Consider the following 17295-nt stretch of genomic DNA (forward strand, 5'->3'; position numbering starts at 1 on the left):
CACGACACCCTTCCTGCCTCCCCATCGTCACCACGACAAATCGCCCAGGCGTACAATCCCAACCCAAACACTATCTCACTACTTCTCCCTTCTACCCTGAAAACCCCTATAAAGAGAAGAAAGCATGGCTTTCTTAAATAAGCTATGCATGTCCAGTCCTCCCCTTGCTTCTGACCCAGCCAGCTCAGTTAACAGCGTGACAATTCATTCAGCACAGCACCGACACACACCCATGCCACTTCACAGCTCTTAGACAGTGAGAAAACCATTTAATTCCTTTGCCAGTGAGGCACAGAGCAGCATCCATCTACCAGCAAAGTTTCAAAAAAACCTTGAAAACCACCATACAAGGCCACACTAGCTCTTTATTATTTTCTGTCATGTCATTGTTACGTTTTAAATTGCTTTCCTCACACTGAAATCACTTCACCTGCGAATTCAAATGCCTATAAATGTGCTGATTAAAAAGCCATGGCATCTAACCTGAGAGCAGTGGTAACTCCCGGTCACTTGGAGGAAAGGCAGTCAAATACATAGTTTTGTTATCCTGCAGAGTAGACTTTTTGAGCAGAAGATATGCAGCTATTAATTACACAAGCTCTAAACGAAAGGAAAAGACAGAGTTGCTGAACTAGAGAATGAGTGTCAGAGTCTGCAAAGGAAATTAAAACAAATTGCAAGGGTCTTCAGCCACACAAATTAAAAAGTAGAAATCAGTAAAGTGAAGTCATGATAATATATTAAAGATGGAATTTAAAAAACCCAAAGTACTCAAGAGCTGAATGCACTACTCTTAACGAAGAGTGAATCAGGAATTTCAAAATCCTGGAAGAAAAAAGAGAACCATAAAGCTTGTATCAGCATTTTAAATAAATTTCTTTTCTCTTGCTGCCTTGTACCTGAGAAGCATCAAAACCTGTATTTAAGTAATGTAAGAGGAGTGAGGGGAAATCTGAGTAACTACAGACTTAATGGTTTTCAAACATTTTAAGAAGAGAATAATTTTTTAAAAATTTGATGTAAGTAAGGAATATAAACTTTGTCTACCAGAGGCAGGCTGTGCCAGATACAAATCTTTCTACAGTAACTATAATGTGAAAACATGTCATCATTGTGGCCTTCAGGAAAAAAAAAAACTTGCTACAGCAACACATAGGAATGTGTTAGCAAGGCTAGGAGAAAATGATGATTACATACGAGAGAGGAGAATAGGTAGCCATGGTAGGAGAACTGTGGGACAAGAGAGGACCATCCCGAGGGCTCTCACTCACTATTCGCTAAACAACCTCAGCAGAAAGACTGAGGAACACCTATGGAGGTATACTGGCAATGCCAAAGTTTGAAAGCATCGCCACCGTGGAGAGGAACTAGGATGTCACACAGGAAAAAGCTGTTGTGGTGTTTAGGAAGAAATGAAGAGAAACAGAATGAAAGTATAATCAGCAAACAGATATTGCCACTGGAGCTTAATGACAAAAATCTGACCTGCAATTTGGGAACTTCATACTTGCAAACATTAGAAAAGTGCCTGGGAGCCTAGCAGTATCAAGCCATTCACAGAATGAGTGATGTATGGAAAATGAGAGGAAAAAAAAAAAAAGTGACTGATCTGAGGATAAAGGTAAGAGTGACTTTGCAGAACTCTGTGCATGCAACTATGTTGAAGAAAGCAAACACTGTAAGAGTTGCAGAAACTAAACAAGCAGATAGGCTGTGTTAAAGGAATGGCAAGCCTAGCACTAATTATAGCTTGGAAAAGCTGTGCTTGTTAGTATAAAAATTATCACCTGAGAAAGAGAACACTAAGCTGGAACAACAGTATTACAGAGCAAGATTAAATGAGTCCAAATTGGCCATGGAAACCCAGATAGCTTACCAACAGTAGCAGCAAGAGTTAAAAATCCTAGCTAGTTTCAAACTGGAGCTCGGTCCCTTTATGAAGGAGATCATCTGATATGCTTGTCAGATAAAGCAGGGAACTCAGCTAAATGGCTGATGATTTATAATCACATGTTCTTTTATTCCTGTAAATTGCCCCTCATCATTCTGGGTATCAACAGCAGATTCGGGAATGCACATTTGCAAATACATTTTGTAGTGAAGGAAGGCTAAGTGAATTTCTAACGCTTTGTAGATGTATTTTTCCTTTAAAGGGAAGAAGTTAAAATCTCACTACAGAACAGTCCATAATTTATATTTTATATATATAGATTTATATATAATATATATACCAAATAAGTGGTAGCTTTTCAGAATAGGATCACCTCACTTATTGGGCAAAACACCACTTTTTTATGACAAGTGTAATATTAGACAGACATAATTCAATAGTTCATGATCAATATCAGCTTTCAGTTTTGAGTTTAGCTTTGCATAATTTACAAGCTCTCAAATTAATTCACCTCTGAAATACAGTGACATATGATACCAAGATCAATGCTAGAATGTTTCCTAGACACATAAAAACATTGCGGACAGCTATCTTCCACCCAGTGCTCCTTATGAAGTTTTATTTTGCCATATACCCTAAAGATCAGAACTGTCAGAAGAAAAAGTTCCAAGAGATCTGCAGTGAAAATGTGGAGTCACTCAGAACTTTCTCAAGGACTCTGAACACACACAAGATAAAAAAAAAAAAGTTTGATTCTCATTTGGCATAATAATTTATAAATTACTTCAAGACTGTTTTAAGCATTTTCTGCAATAGAAAACCATTTATATCGTCACCTGACTTTTGGTGGCAGCAATCCATAAGCAAGGGATGCATGATTTGCACCCAGATTATTTGTGACAAGGCAATAAGTAAGCTCAGCTTTCAGGAACTTTGACTTCCTGCCAGTGAAGGAAAATGTGTTGTGCTACGTCTCAGCTCTGAAGACTTTCCAGCCTACAGGTAAGAAAATTTGCTAAGATTTTAAAAGCAAAGGAGAAAAAGGGAAGATTTTTTTGTTTCCACTTTACAACACATGAAAGAAATGGTATTTACTTTTACCTCAGCAATGTGAAGAAAGAAATAAAAAGGGCACCTGGGATGTGAATGGCATCACCATTCACATGAATGGCAAAGATTCACAGATCTAGCAGTAGTTTTGCAATTTGAGGTACCGCTGGGCCTTGTACAATTAGCCCATGATTTTAAGAGCCTTGCAGCAATACAGACTAACAGAGTATCACCTTCCTTCCCTGCACCCCACTGCCACAGCTGCACTAAGCACAGCTGCACTATGAATGTGATCACAGAAAACACCGTAAAGTTTTGGACATCCCTTATCTAGTTTATAGCACACACTTTTAAGAGTAGGCCGGTAACACCTACGTTGGTAATGCCGTCAACCACCTTGTCATGAAACCTTAGTCTTGCTTTAACTCTTAGACTAAGAAAAACCACATTGGTTCAAAGAGCATAATATTGGAACATAATTGCATTATATTTTGTGTCTTGTGAAAATAAGGTGTGAAGAAGTCAGAGATGAAATAACACAAGCTAGAAAGACACTGGACAGAATCGTAAAGCTCTCTGGAGGGTCACTGTACGGAACTCCCTTCTAGTGGCATCAAAGAACAAAATAATTTAAAAATAAATCCCCAAACTCAACATTTAAATGTCACAATATAGCAAGTACTACTGATGCCAAAATAAGTTGAGCTGAAATATTTGGGTTTTATTTCCTTTTTTGGAAAAAGACTACTACCAAGAAAATAGTTTTAAGTGTCTTGTGATATTATTAAAACAATCTACTGAAGGTTATTCACTTAGTGTATTAAATACATACAATTTTTATAAGGTGGTTTATAAACCTGGTACACAATGTCTGTTCTGAGAGTATGTAAAACGGATACCCTTTGAAGTAAAACTTTGTATGTACTGAAAGATAGTTAGAGCAGCTAGCATCATTAGTTTATTCTAACAACGGTACCAGCACAATAAAAAGAGTCAATTACTTAGCTTATAAAAATTTACTGCTTCTACTTGAGTTTATACCATTAAAAATGTGTGACAAATTCTTTCCAATTACACCAAGTGTACCAACTAAAGAAAGAAACAGGAAGTGAAGTTTTCTTTAGAAAGGCACCAACAGCTTGCAATAAGCCTCCTATTGTCGCCTGATTTGACACCAGGAAAGACAAAGTCATAGTCAACCTTGATTAGCATAGCATGCTCAGCATTGAACGGGACACACTTACTATGAGTAGGAAAGAAAGCAATAGCCAAACATATAGTCCCAAGCCTGCAAAACAAACTTCAGAAGGACTTTGGTTTAGGATTCCAAAAACATGTTCATACTTCGCTTGTCTTCTGATTTACAACAACCCTTCTCCTCAGCTGAAACACCTTCAAGGGATTAAAGAGATGGATGGGGCAATCTGCCAAGTTGTTTATTGCAATAATTTCTGACACACTGACAAATATGATTCAGGAAAGCTCATTTCTCTTCCTCATTCATCCTTTAAGCCTTCAAAACACCTCTTGGGCAGCCTGTATTCACTGACTAAAAAACCTAATAGTTCATCTGATCTGTTCACCTGAACAGAGTATTAAGAAACAATCTAACTGATGCAGAACAGGAACTCATTCAAAGGTAAGTATTTTGTTGCTTTATGCCAACACAGGAGGAGGAGTAAGCGGCAGAGATGTGACACAAAAAGCCCTGATGATGTTAAATATGTTAAGCATCAGAAATTATTACTTCTTCCTGAGCCAAGGACCAGACTCATCACAAGGAGTGACTAGCTGCATTCCGTGTTGATAAAGTACCATAATTTCCCTGTCCTTTTTTTGGTTTACTGATATCTCATTTCCCTTCTTAACAAGGCTGCCTGCATACGTGCTCAGAGGAGCGAAAAAGGATTGCAAAACACTTTGCCCTCATGGTGTGCCTGAAGGATGACAAGTTAGTATGTGTTCCATAGTCTAGTCCCCTCCATTTCTGGGTGCAATTCAAGACACATCTCTCTAAACAAACCTTTGTCCCTAGCAAGACATTTGAGACACCAGCAACTAGAATAAATTTCATCTTACTGATGCTTCTTCGCACTCAGTCCTCTGCTCTTCCCGACATTGAGACGTGACTCCTGAAACCTACAGAACCTCTCACCATTTGTTTACTTGCAAACTACACCAGAATTTTTTTCCCCCTTGGAAACTATCACAAAAAAAAAGAAAACTGCTAGGTGAGCAGGATGGCAATACTACTGTGATAAAGGTACACTTTCCTGTGCATTGCCAGCTGCCTGTCAGCAGGCACTTGTCACCTCTTGCCCTTTGAGTAAATAGCAAGTCCTTCTAGGACAAGGACTTTATTTTTTGTTCTGCATACATGCAGTGCTTGTGACTGGGACTCTTAACTGGCAGCAGCTACAGCGTGGTTGAACCCATACACCGTTTCCCAAATCCTTGAGAAGTAATGTGTGTGCACACATGTGTGTTTAAGAACACCCAAAACTCTGTTTTGTGAAATGTTTCTTTCCTATGCTGCAGCATCTTATCTGGCAAAATATCATCAAGAATACTTGTTTCCTTGAATCTTTGGAGTTTAAATCAAGTGTTTTACATATACACCATACATTGTGTTGGTCTGGACATGAGACTTTGCTGCCAGAGAAACAAATACAATAATTCTTTGTTCACTTAAGGCAATCACTCTAACCTCGACATCCAGAAATGTTCTTGTTTTTAAAAACTGTCATGACACTTCTGAAACAAAGAAAATCTTCCTCAAAGTAATGGTGGGAAACCATGGAGGAAAGAAAGATGAGGCTCAAAGGTCGTTTCAGAAGAGGGCTTTCAGTAAACCAAAATACACTCCCTTGAACCATGAAATAAGAACACAAGCACAAAGAGAAATTTGTGCAAAATTAAAGATTTACAGAAGTGGCAAATTTATCCTCAGGGCTATCAATAAAAACTTCAGCTGCAATTAACATCAGGTGTGACCTTCAGTATTAACCAGCTTCCATGGCTCAGCCATGAGTTTGGCATTCCTACATCAGAGGACAGCGATGAAGAACAAAGGTGGAATGAAAGAGGTTAGCACCATAAACCAAAACAGAACAAAACCCCCCCAAATAAACAATTGCCTAAATACAGATAAAGATATATTTCCTCACTCAGTGACGCCACAGGACTCAGCCTAAACACCAAGCTCCTTTCCCCACCACTGCTGAGATGTCAGCTGTCCTTGCCATGGAACAATTAAGGTGAGCCATAAGCAAGTGATGTAGAATCAGTTAAACAGGCCAGTTTAGGCAACCTTTCATACGAAAGGAAAATGAAATGTCAGAAACAGAACTGCGGCTGCCACCAGAGGGGCTAAAGAGACGTGTGCCAGACCAAAAAGCTCCGATAGCAATTGTGAAGATGAGTACATTCAACGTACTGCAGCGCACCACTTCCCAGGCTACTGGCGCTTGGCTCAGCTGCCCCGCAGCACACAAGCCACTTGCTGGAGCAGGGGCTGCCTGTATTCTGCAGCCGCCCAACGGGCCACGCTTGCTCACAGCAAGGATGGGGACAATTTGCAGGGAAACAGGCCTGAAGCAGTAAAAGGCTGAGAAGACAAGTGCAAGTCACCCAGTGCTAGCTGAGATACTGCACTAAAAGTTCCGTGGCAAAACCGGTACCAAGAACTCACAATTAGAGCAAAAAGACTGAGTTGTCAGTACATAGCAAGAAGGCTCAGGGAAGAGGGAATGGACAAGCTGAACTGGAAGGCTTAGGCTATCTCAGACTTAGTGAGGGCCTGTGATTCACTTTGATACTTGAAACTGAAGCAGGGAATGCCCTCAATTAGGGAGAGTTCACAACAGGACTCAACAGTTAATTTGTTTTTTTTAAAACTAGACTGTCTACATCATTAACTAACACTACTCAAAAGGCACAGCATGCTGCAATTTCAGCTGCAGAGCAAGCAGAGAAACAGGCAATGCAGGCCAGAGGGAGAAAGTAAGGTTTAAATATTAATTAAAAAAGAACATTTTCAGAGGATACTTTTTTTTTTCTTCGCCATGGCACACGGTCACACAAACAGTGGGATCTACACAACAGATTGGTTTTTCACTGCTGGCTGTCCCAACTCACCCTCCCCTGCACCAGCTCCAGTGTTTTTGTGACTCTGGCCTGAACTGCTTATGTGTTAAGTCAGCAGAAAACTAAGCCAACAAAAAGGGCAATAGGTTTCTGCTGGGATGTCACGCAAAAACAGTTGAGCACAGGCTGAAAAAGGAGACAGGCTTAGCTTCTCCAGTAATGCAGGCTCAGTCTGGTTAGTTACTGTGGATGCACAGTAGCTTTACTGGCACTTTAAAGTTCCAAATGAATCTATATTATAAATATTTATTTCAGCAAACCCACCATCTTATGTGGCATTAACTCATCTTCCCCCTGTCACACATATAACTGTTTGCCCAGGAACTGCCTGTGAGAGGAAGGAAGAGGCTGGGGTTTTTTTGTAGTTGTTTTCAATCAAGACCAACTTTCCAGTTTAGTTATCATGTGGCTCTATGAACAGGTGTGCTGGCAAAAGTAAGGGACTGCACAGGACTGGAAATAGGCAGCTGGAGGAAGGAGGCTGCTTAAACCATACAGAAAATAAAATGTGTCTATATTTGTAGAACTGTGGTGCAAATTCAGGCCTTGCTATTCTCCTTAGTGCTGTCTACACACTTAACAGGAGGTTCTGCTCTACAATAACCATGGCTTAAGTAAAAAAAAAAGATAAACATATAAAAAATATATAAACCAATAAATACATAAATTATATCATCATCCCGTCTTACAGTGAGTAAGCTAGCATACATAAAGATATTTATTCCACTATACAGGAAATTAATTGCAGACCCTGTCACAGATTTCTTATGTTCCTGCTTTGGATGCAGCTGCACAAGGCTGAGAGCCATTCATAGCTCGTGGTCCCCAAAATGCCTCTCCCAGCCACGCAGTTCTGCCACTTACCTTACACTACTTCCAGCACCTCTTGGAATCTTTCATGAGCTTATGCAACTAACCTATATGCCAAAACATGTACTCCAGTCATTCATAGAAGAATCTGATGAATGCCAGATCCAATGCAAGGAAAGAATGAACTGCACGAGAACAGTGACAAAAGAGAAACGCCGACCAGTGAAAATTTTTACTTTTAGCAACAATGAGTAACTAACTTGTTCAGCTAGCCACAGAACTGCAGCATAGCTGCCCTGTACTCCTGCTACCTGAACTGACTTTCCCCACTGAGTTGCAATGGCTGTATGGGGTTCAGGCACACACCACACTGAGCAGAATGCACTGGAGTTTCTTGCTAACTGCTTTGCTGAGTAGCTTCACAAGGCACTGGGCACTCTGTCTGTATGGACGTGACCTCAGTGTCGACTGATGCACAATTCGTAGCTGTCACTTTATACTTCAGTTGTGTAGGGTAGGCTAGGACAGCATTTAATAAACCAGCCAGTGCTACATGGAAGTCTCTGCCCATGTGCTCTGACTAGTTACCAGAAACAATGTGTTTTTTTAAACCATAAAGCTTACAGTAATTACAACCGTCAAAACAACCATTTAAACTTGCAACTACCTGCAAAGTTTGTTTAAGTAGGCTGCTCTAGGAGCTACTGCTTTTAAGAATCTAACAAGGATCTAAAAGTCATGCTGAAGTTCTTTGCTCAGCAGAGCGAAGGCACTCTCATTTTGAAGCCAGTTCCATGGGGATTTATGTTCTGTAGAAAAAAATCTGAACAAGAGCCTTTAGCTGGCAGCACATAAAGGTTTTCCTCTATTGCAGCTACACTGCTTTGTCTCCCAACAGAGAAACTGGGGCCAAAGATGAACACTGCAAAAAAGGTAGATAAGACCAAAAAAAGCATTAAATGCTCTCAGTGTCCAAAGGAAGCACTGAATGGAGGGGAATCCAAAATCAAGGCGATACTTTTTGGATCAAAAACCTGGATCAAGACTCAAGATTTCCACCAACATACTTCCGTTTAGATAATACATAACAGACTTCCCACTTGAAAAGGTTGCTTACTAGAGAAACAAAGTCACTTTACCCAGCCTATGAAAAATGTTAGCTACCCTAAATGCTTTTGCTCTTTATTCCACAAAGCCACAGAACAATAAACATGGCTTAATGAAATACCTATTCTATTATCATTAAATAAATGTATTCAGAATGCAAAATGTTCTTACTTTGAATGGATGTTTGATTATTAGAGGGAAATGAACAGACTCTTTAGCTGTACAACAGTAACACTGGAGAAAACAACTCTTTTCCTTGACATGATGACACATTTTAAAAAGGAAACACAAACATGTAACACTTGCCCAGACTACCTTGAAAAACCTTCACCATCTTAACTGCAATGCTTTATTTTTTCACACAAGTCAGCATTACCCTAGTTACTCTTACCTAAACATGAGAAGTGAGAGCAGAATATTGAATCAAACTTTTCCCAAGAATGCTCTTGTTAACAAAATATTACATGCAAATGTCCAACAATCTTTGCAAATTATATTGAAAGAGAAGGGCAGAGGTTAGCAAAACTGACTCTAGGAACTAATAGTGCTAATAATACCCTAACAAGGATGTAAAAATCTTTGTGTGTACTTTGCTGCTCCATTAAAAAAAAAAAAAAAAAAAAAAAGATGGAGAACATTCCTTCTAGGCACAGAATGCTTAGGGAGATCAGAAACAGACTTCTATAAAGATGAACAAGAAAAAATGAGAAAACCGAGAATCAATAACTATTCTTTAAAAAGAAACCCTCAAGATAACAGAATACAGATAAACAGAATGTCTACCCGTTCAACCTTTTTTTTGCCATCATTCAGTGACGTACTACTTCTTTTTGTTAAAGTCAGTATCATCTACAACAGGTTGCAATCCTTCATTTTTTATTGATATTCATTTTTGTTACTTTATAAGATTTCTGTAAGAAGACATCCCTCTATCTTTTTGTTCACTAGTCAACAACTTGTAAGAAACCTTTCTATTCTCTTTGTGTAAATATATGTTGATTTGTATCATAACAAAAAGTATATACATTCTATAACAATGCTAACTCCCCCCCCATTCTTTCTACAATTACCAATGAATTTAAATAGAAACAGTACTTTCAAGTAATTTGTTTCTCTATGTGATTTACAGCAATACGTAGGTATGACACAAGCATATACAGACAAGTTTCTCTGCTAGTTTAAGGGCACTAGCACAAGAAACATCATGTTTCACATTACTGCACCTCTTCAAGAGCATTGTTCCACAGGTACTCAAAGTTCAACTTCAGGATTAACATAAACCAAGCTGGGTGTTCAGGACACAGAAAAGAACAGCTGCAGCAGTGCAAAGAAATTACTACTGCAAAGTAGCAATGCCCCTTTCATTTTATTACTTCTAAAATTTAAACACCCACAACAATTTTTATAAAATCTAGTTCACCGTTCAGCCAAAAGTTTATTTTGCCTGCAACCATAACAGTAAGCTCTATGCATCTATTGTTGCTTGTGGAAGCTGAATTCTTGATGTAAAAATTAATTTTTTTTGCCTCATGGTGAGGTTTTACAATGCAGCTGCACCAACCTAATGGATCACTGCCACCAAACTAAGGCAAGCTTACTCTTTCTTCTGCACCCTTCCCACTGCTGTTCCTCTGCACTGGCTCAGGGACATCTGACCCCTGATTTGGCTGTTTGCTGAATCGGCAGAGGAACAATTCAGCAGGGAAAGGGAATGGTCTCTGTAAGTTTATCAAGAGAGGTCAGATACGTACTAAACAAGGAACTACAGGACACCTCTTTCATTGCAGTCCAGCCATTTAACTGGCTCAGCCACCTTGTGGAATCTCAAACATGGTGACAGGAACACTTGAGACAAAGGGCAGGGTGAGAGAGGTTTTTACACATCCACTTTAAGATTATTATTAATATTAGCATAAAATTAACATTCTTACCTTTTATTACTATTTTATCCCTTCATTAACATCACTGCTTGCCAACTTACCAACAAGCGGTAATATAATAAACAGAATAATTACTTACCTACAAATCCTTTCTCTCCAACTAATTTAAGGGCAATTTTATCTGCCAAAACAGAAGAATTTCCATGTGCAATGTTAGCAAAAGGTCCAGCGTGAACAAATACTGGTGTTCCCTGAATGATAAAAAAACCCAATATTAATTTAATAGACAAGTGTTGTGGTTTAACCCCAGCCAGTAACTAAGCCCCACCGAGCCACTCACACATATTCCCCATGTCAGTATGGAGGAGAGAACTAAAAGAGTAAAGTGAGAAAACTTACAGGTTGAGATAAAGACAATTTAATAGGTAAAGCAAAAGCCACACATGCAAGCAAAGCAAAATAAGGAATTCATCACTTCCCATCGGCAGCCATCCCCAAGAAAGCAGGGCTCCATCATGCATAATGGTTACTTGTGAAGACAAACACCATGAAGTCCAAATGTCCCCTCCTTCTTCCCCTGGCTTTATATGCTGAGCATGGTGTCATATGGTATGGAATAACACTTTGGTCAGTTGGGCTCAGCTGTCCCGAATGTGTCCCCTCCCAACTTCTTGTGCACCCCCAGCCTACTTGCTGGTGGGGTGCTGTGAGGAGCAGAAAAAACCTTGACTCTGTGTAAGTACTGCTTAGCAGTAACTAAAACATCCTAGTGTTGTCAACATTGTTTTCAGCAGAAACCCAAAACGTAGCCCCATACTAGCTAATATGAAGAAAGTTAACTCTATCCAAGCCAAAACCAGCACAAAAGGTAAGAACATAAGCTCAATACTCTTGCAGACTAATCAAGATGCTATATAAATCAAAGCACAGATAGCAAGTAAGGGCCATTAGATAATTTAGGGGCTGTCAGTACGTCTCAGGTGCTCGAGACTTCATTCATTTACAGGCCTAGATGTCAGAACCTGCTTCATTCATAGATAGGTAATGGCCAGCAGTGCAACTTGTGGGTAACTTACACAGCTCACCCAACCTTGTACTAATATTTCATATTTCTACTGCCCTAACACTGCGGCATGCTGTTCTGGCACATGTACTACAATCAGCACTAAGTGCCTTGCTGCAGACAGTACACAAATAAGAGCTCAAGTCCTGCCATGCTCCATCCCTTACTGCTCCTGTTTTCCTCATTGACTGTAATTGCCACCCCTGTGCAGGCAAAGTATTAAGTGGAAGCAACGAGGGACTAGAGTCAACGGTTAAGGAGATGGAGACAGCACGGGACATGGCTGGCATGCAGCGGGGATACTGATACAACAGAAAAAGCATTTGCTGCTGGCAAGCACCTGGGAGCCCCAGATGCAGAGCCGAATTCCCCTACGCTAGACACTCTGCAAATACACTCTGTAGCACGGACCAACTTAAACAGCAAAGGGATAGGCAAATGAACTAGGTACAGGGAAATTGGTCAGATAGCAAGTAATTCTCATCTTCCCTGTTACTTTTTTGGCAGGCATCCCAAGGAAAGGAGAGATTAGAAAATTAGCATCTACAGAAAGGGCTAGGCAAAATAATATTAACTGCTGTCTTTTCTCCAACTCAGAATACACAATCAGAGAGAAGGATGTAATTTCAGCTGTCTTACTATCAAATACTTAAGGAAACAAATCCCTGTTGTTGTGTTAATGCTTTTAAATATGCCCAGCTGGTTAAAGAAAAAATAGGTAGACACCTTCAGATTATCTCCATCAGTGTTCTTCACACATTCTGTACTACGAGCCACTGCCAACCCTCAAAATTTCAGGCAAGCTACTGGGCAATCTTCCTCAATTTTTGACCAGAAGCACCAATTAAGGAGGACAGCATTCCGTGGATCAGCTGCAGGCCACATCCAACAGCCCCATGAACCATAACTCAGAAACTATTAACTGTATAATAAAACCTAGTTGTGTGTGCCCCCTTCCCCCACTAGTTGTCTTCAGAAAACAACCTACATAGACAACGCATGTTCATGTTTTCCATAAAACACCAAAACAATTAGATTACAGTAGTGAAATATTTGTTACTATAGAAAACAGATTTTCCTGTTTCAGTAACACTGAACACAAATCATATACAAAACATCAACAAAAAGTATCTGTTTTTATTGCTTCCTTTAGAAGTAATTATACATAATTAAATGTTTTCTACATAATTAAATGTTTTCTTCAGAGCAAAGACAAGTAACTTTTTTAGCCACTGACACATTAAACTTCAGGTTTACTCTAATAAAATGGGGGATATATGTATATATTTTTAAAATTAGGAAAGAAAAGGGAGACTATGCACACATATGGGCAGGGAATACTGTCCAAAACCTACACAATTAACCTACAACCCGAAGACAACTCTGCCTCATACATGTTAGAGAAGAAACAGCATAAAAAGTAAATACATCAGAAATCATGCCCTGTAACCAGTGGAATTACGTAGATTATCATACCACACTGACTTCATAGTGTCTACTTAGGATTTTTTTTTTTTCTTGTTTTCTATCTGCTAATGGCCCCATACAGTAATACTAATTGTGATTTTACATAGTTATGTAAAAATTTATCTTGAACTATGTAGACCTTCAAAGTTTCTAATATTTGGGCATCAGTCTAAATGGAGGTGCTGCACAAAATAAAAGATTATCCAAAACAGCTTGTAACTCATACAAAATAAAATGCAAACCACTTCACCAACCCAAGTTAAGTTTTACTTCTACTTTAATCCAGTAACTACCCATCTATCATTCAAATAAATGAGAGTGCTGTTTCCAGCTACCAGATTCAAATCCACAGGATTTATTCTGATTTGTGTTATTACTCACTAAGTTTAATTTCACTCCTCCAAGTCCTTAATTTCTTGTGGCAAGCAATTACAGGGCTGCTCTCATTAGAGCCCAGCCCAGACATGGGCAGATGCAATGCACAGGAGCACAACCACAGCTGCTGAGAGGGCAGCCCAGCTCATACTGTGGCAGCTATGCAGAGAGGGGGCCAGGAGGCTCTCCCACAACATTCCCTGTACACTTGTGCTTCCAAGAGTTCATCCACACAACATGTATAGGAAGGAAATTTGGACTGTGGGAATATCAGTAGTCAAGAGGCCCCCTGCCACTAACTTGAAATCCAAACACACAATGAAACCACTGGTATGGACAGATGCTCCCCTGCAGCTCTGAAATCCACCAGAAGAAAAAGGAGGAGTTATTTGAATAGTGTTGGTTGTTTTTTTTTTTTTCACAAGGGCAATCCTGGAATAAAAATATAGTCTAGGTACTGAAGGGACTGAATTCCAGCAGGATCTTGGGAGCCTCAGGCACACCCTGGAACAGGGACAACAACGTCTTCTCAGGCCAGCTTCAGTGACTCTGTGCCAACCCATCTGTCCCACTCTGCAGAGTGCCACTTATTTTCATTACACTCTTAATAAACTATATGAAGAAACACAGTGGCACAGGGATGCATTCTGCTGACTGTTTTCGGTACAGGAAATTTTATTCTCCAAATTTTAGTAAAAGAAAATAAACCCAGAATGTCAATAAATATCTGAAGTTAACTGGCCGCTAGAAGGATATTTATAATACTTATTACCACCCTCCCCTCATCTTTACTGTGAGTGGCACTTTACATGTAACACGAGCAGACTGTCCCAGAGAAGCCAGCCTGCAACTACAAAGAGTTGTCTCCTAGAACAGCTGCTCTGTTACGCACAGTATAAATAAATGCTAAACATTAAGGGAGCAGTTCATGAAGGAACCAATCTGTCATGACAAACATGGATAAACACTATGAAATCATTATGTACATTTCAAACAAAGTATTCTCAACCCTACAGCATTGGATACAAATTCTTCCAAAGCCTGCAGTAATTGTAGGTGGAGTGTCCCACGTTCCCATTTTGAGATTTTACTGTCATTCCTGCATATAAAATACTGTCAATCACTAACACTTTGAGGTGGCATTTCTGGTGACAGAGTAACAGGGTTGTGACGGAAATCTACCCACCAAGAAACCTCTTTAAAACCCAGCAAATTAAAACACACACGTCAATTCACATATGAAAAAAAAAAGCACTGACACAAGTTGCCACTTCAGTTCCATGCAGGACTGGCATTTGGACATTTTTGATTTACGAACTTCTAAACCTCTCCTCCACACAGATGCCTATATAAAGCTGGTGCAAAACTACAGAGTAGGTTGCCCTTCTCCCCTTTCACAGGCCCTGGCAAGCACCTCCTCAGACCTCCACAGCTTAACGCAATACCCACCTACAGGCTCTTGGCCTGATCGCAGAGGAGTGCAGCTATCTCTGCAATGGCTACTTTCAGCTGCTGCTACCCACAGCCACTACCGCTTACAAATTATGTCAAATTAACTGTCAGTATCAGCTGAAAGTCATCCAGAAGATCTGCTCCCCCTCCTCTGGCAGTCCTTTTGCCATTCCCCAAAACCAAAGTTATGTGGAAGACCTGCCTTGATGAACAGTTTCATCCTACTTGCAGGACGGGTCCACAGCACTGTCTGAGTTGCATTTCTGTTCTCTATAATCGTGTCACTCTGTTCTTCCACCTGTGTGCTGTAGGATCATTTCTGATATTACTGTTGTCAAGTCATAGTGCTGTTGCTAAAGGTCTTTACACTTACATGGAGAACTACTTCTCCCTGAAGGGGTTAGGGTTATGTTGCCCAGTTCCTGCAGAAAGGCTCTTTGGAAACTTAAGAGGTCCCTCTTCTTTTGGATGCTGCTTACTAGGATTATTTCAAGTGTAATTTAGGCTTCAGTTCTCCTCATTTCTGGTTTGCATGTAGACTTGCAATTCACACACTCATCAGAAATATGTCATAGCAGAAGAGACGTTATTACATCCACCACCTCAGAGTATGCTAGGATTATCTTGGCTTAAAACCTGCCATGCTGGAAGGCTATAAAGTCATAGACGGATCACTGCTACCTTCAAGTGTGCAGGCTGAAATATCTTCCTTGTTCCCCTCCCTCCCCTTTTCTGGAAAAACTGAAGCTATTAAAATTAGCACCCCTTAAAGCTATTCACATGATTAATTAAAAATAAGGAAAGGTATTTATTGATGAAATGGGACATGACACAAGCTTGAGGCTCAAGAACATCAACAAGAGCATGGGCAGTAACCAGAGTAGGCCATTGCATGTCTGTACAAGAGCAATGACACAGCCCAAGGGGCATACATAGCCAAAGCACAGCACTATTTTGGAAAACATTTAGATAAGCTGGAGATTTCCATTTCTGGATAGGTGACTCATATAGTCTGCAAACCAACAGGTATTCAAAGGGTGACAAAAGTTCATCTTTGAGATCCAAATGGCAGAAGTGGAGCATGAAGCAGTCTTCTGAGCTGCTTTAGTTTGTTGTTTTAAAAATAACTTTGTAAGAATTTCTGGGAAAAGGATCCTTGGTTACTGTGGTCAGGGTCCTCCTAACAAGCAATAGCGTTTGATGAAAGCTGGCAGATGTTTCAGCCATAGCATAGATTAGACTAGAAAAGAATACCACATAAAAGGCAGGAATTTTATTGCATAGAAATGTGAATATAAAGAAATGCAGAGTGAAAAAATAAAAGCATGCAAGTCCCAGAACCAAATGCCTATCAATCAAAAGAATCTCTTTTGACATTTATAATTGTCTTTTAGAACACTACAACAAAACCATGTTATTTTCTAACAGTTATGCAAAGTGCAGATGGAATGAAGCAGACTAAACACTCAGAATCAAAACTACCTTATCACTGATGTTTAATGCATACATACAATGTTATCCAAGTGGTGATTTAATACACAGTTCTGGTGGTGACATTCTTGATCCTACGTGACCTCCAGTTTCTGCTATTGGATGTTATATTAAACTCTGACACACACATATATTTTTCATATAGCCACATGGAAGGACAGACGTTCTTTGTAGGAGAAAATAATTAAGATGGCTATAGTAAAATAACATAGACAAATTCTATTTTTATAGTATTTCCTGAGGGTAGGAAGTGGTCCCCATCCAAACTCAAAAGCAAAAAGGTAGTTATCACTTTGACATGCTGTAGATAATGAGACATTTTTTCCAACCGGGGATTGCGCTGGTATCTTTCTACATTCTTCAGCTTTTTACCCTATCAGAAATTGTTGTGAAATATTCCAGCTATGTAATTTGGATGGTCAAACTTCTAATATACATAAATTTTTCTCCCAATATATTTGTTTTCAAAACTGCTTCATTATTTCCCCATTTTTCTTCCTCCCTCTCGCCATGAATATTGCTCATCATCCCGCTTACTATTGAAAAGGCAATACTAGACTGCC

At 39.6% G+C, this 17295-nt stretch overlaps 1 protein-coding gene across 4 annotated transcripts in view; it reads right to left on the reverse strand.

Moving 5' to 3' along the window:
• The window catches only part of MTHFD1L (methylenetetrahydrofolate dehydrogenase (NADP+ dependent) 1 like), a 157287-nt gene that overhangs the window by 79211 nt on the left and 60781 nt on the right, over positions 1-17295 (reverse strand). For all 4 annotated transcript variants that reach the window (XM_055810828.1, XM_055810827.1, XM_055810829.1 and 1 more), the window contains exon 20: positions 11024-11135. In XM_055810828.1, coding sequence (XP_055666803.1) covers positions 11024-11135 — 112 coding nt within the window. The remainder of the gene's footprint in view (positions 1-11023; positions 11136-17295) is intronic.

The sequence above is a fragment of the Falco peregrinus genome, chromosome 7, assembly GCF_023634155.1.
Source record: "Falco peregrinus isolate bFalPer1 chromosome 7, bFalPer1.pri, whole genome shotgun sequence".
NCBI classification, from domain to species: Eukaryota; Metazoa; Chordata; class Aves; order Falconiformes; family Falconidae; genus Falco; species Falco peregrinus.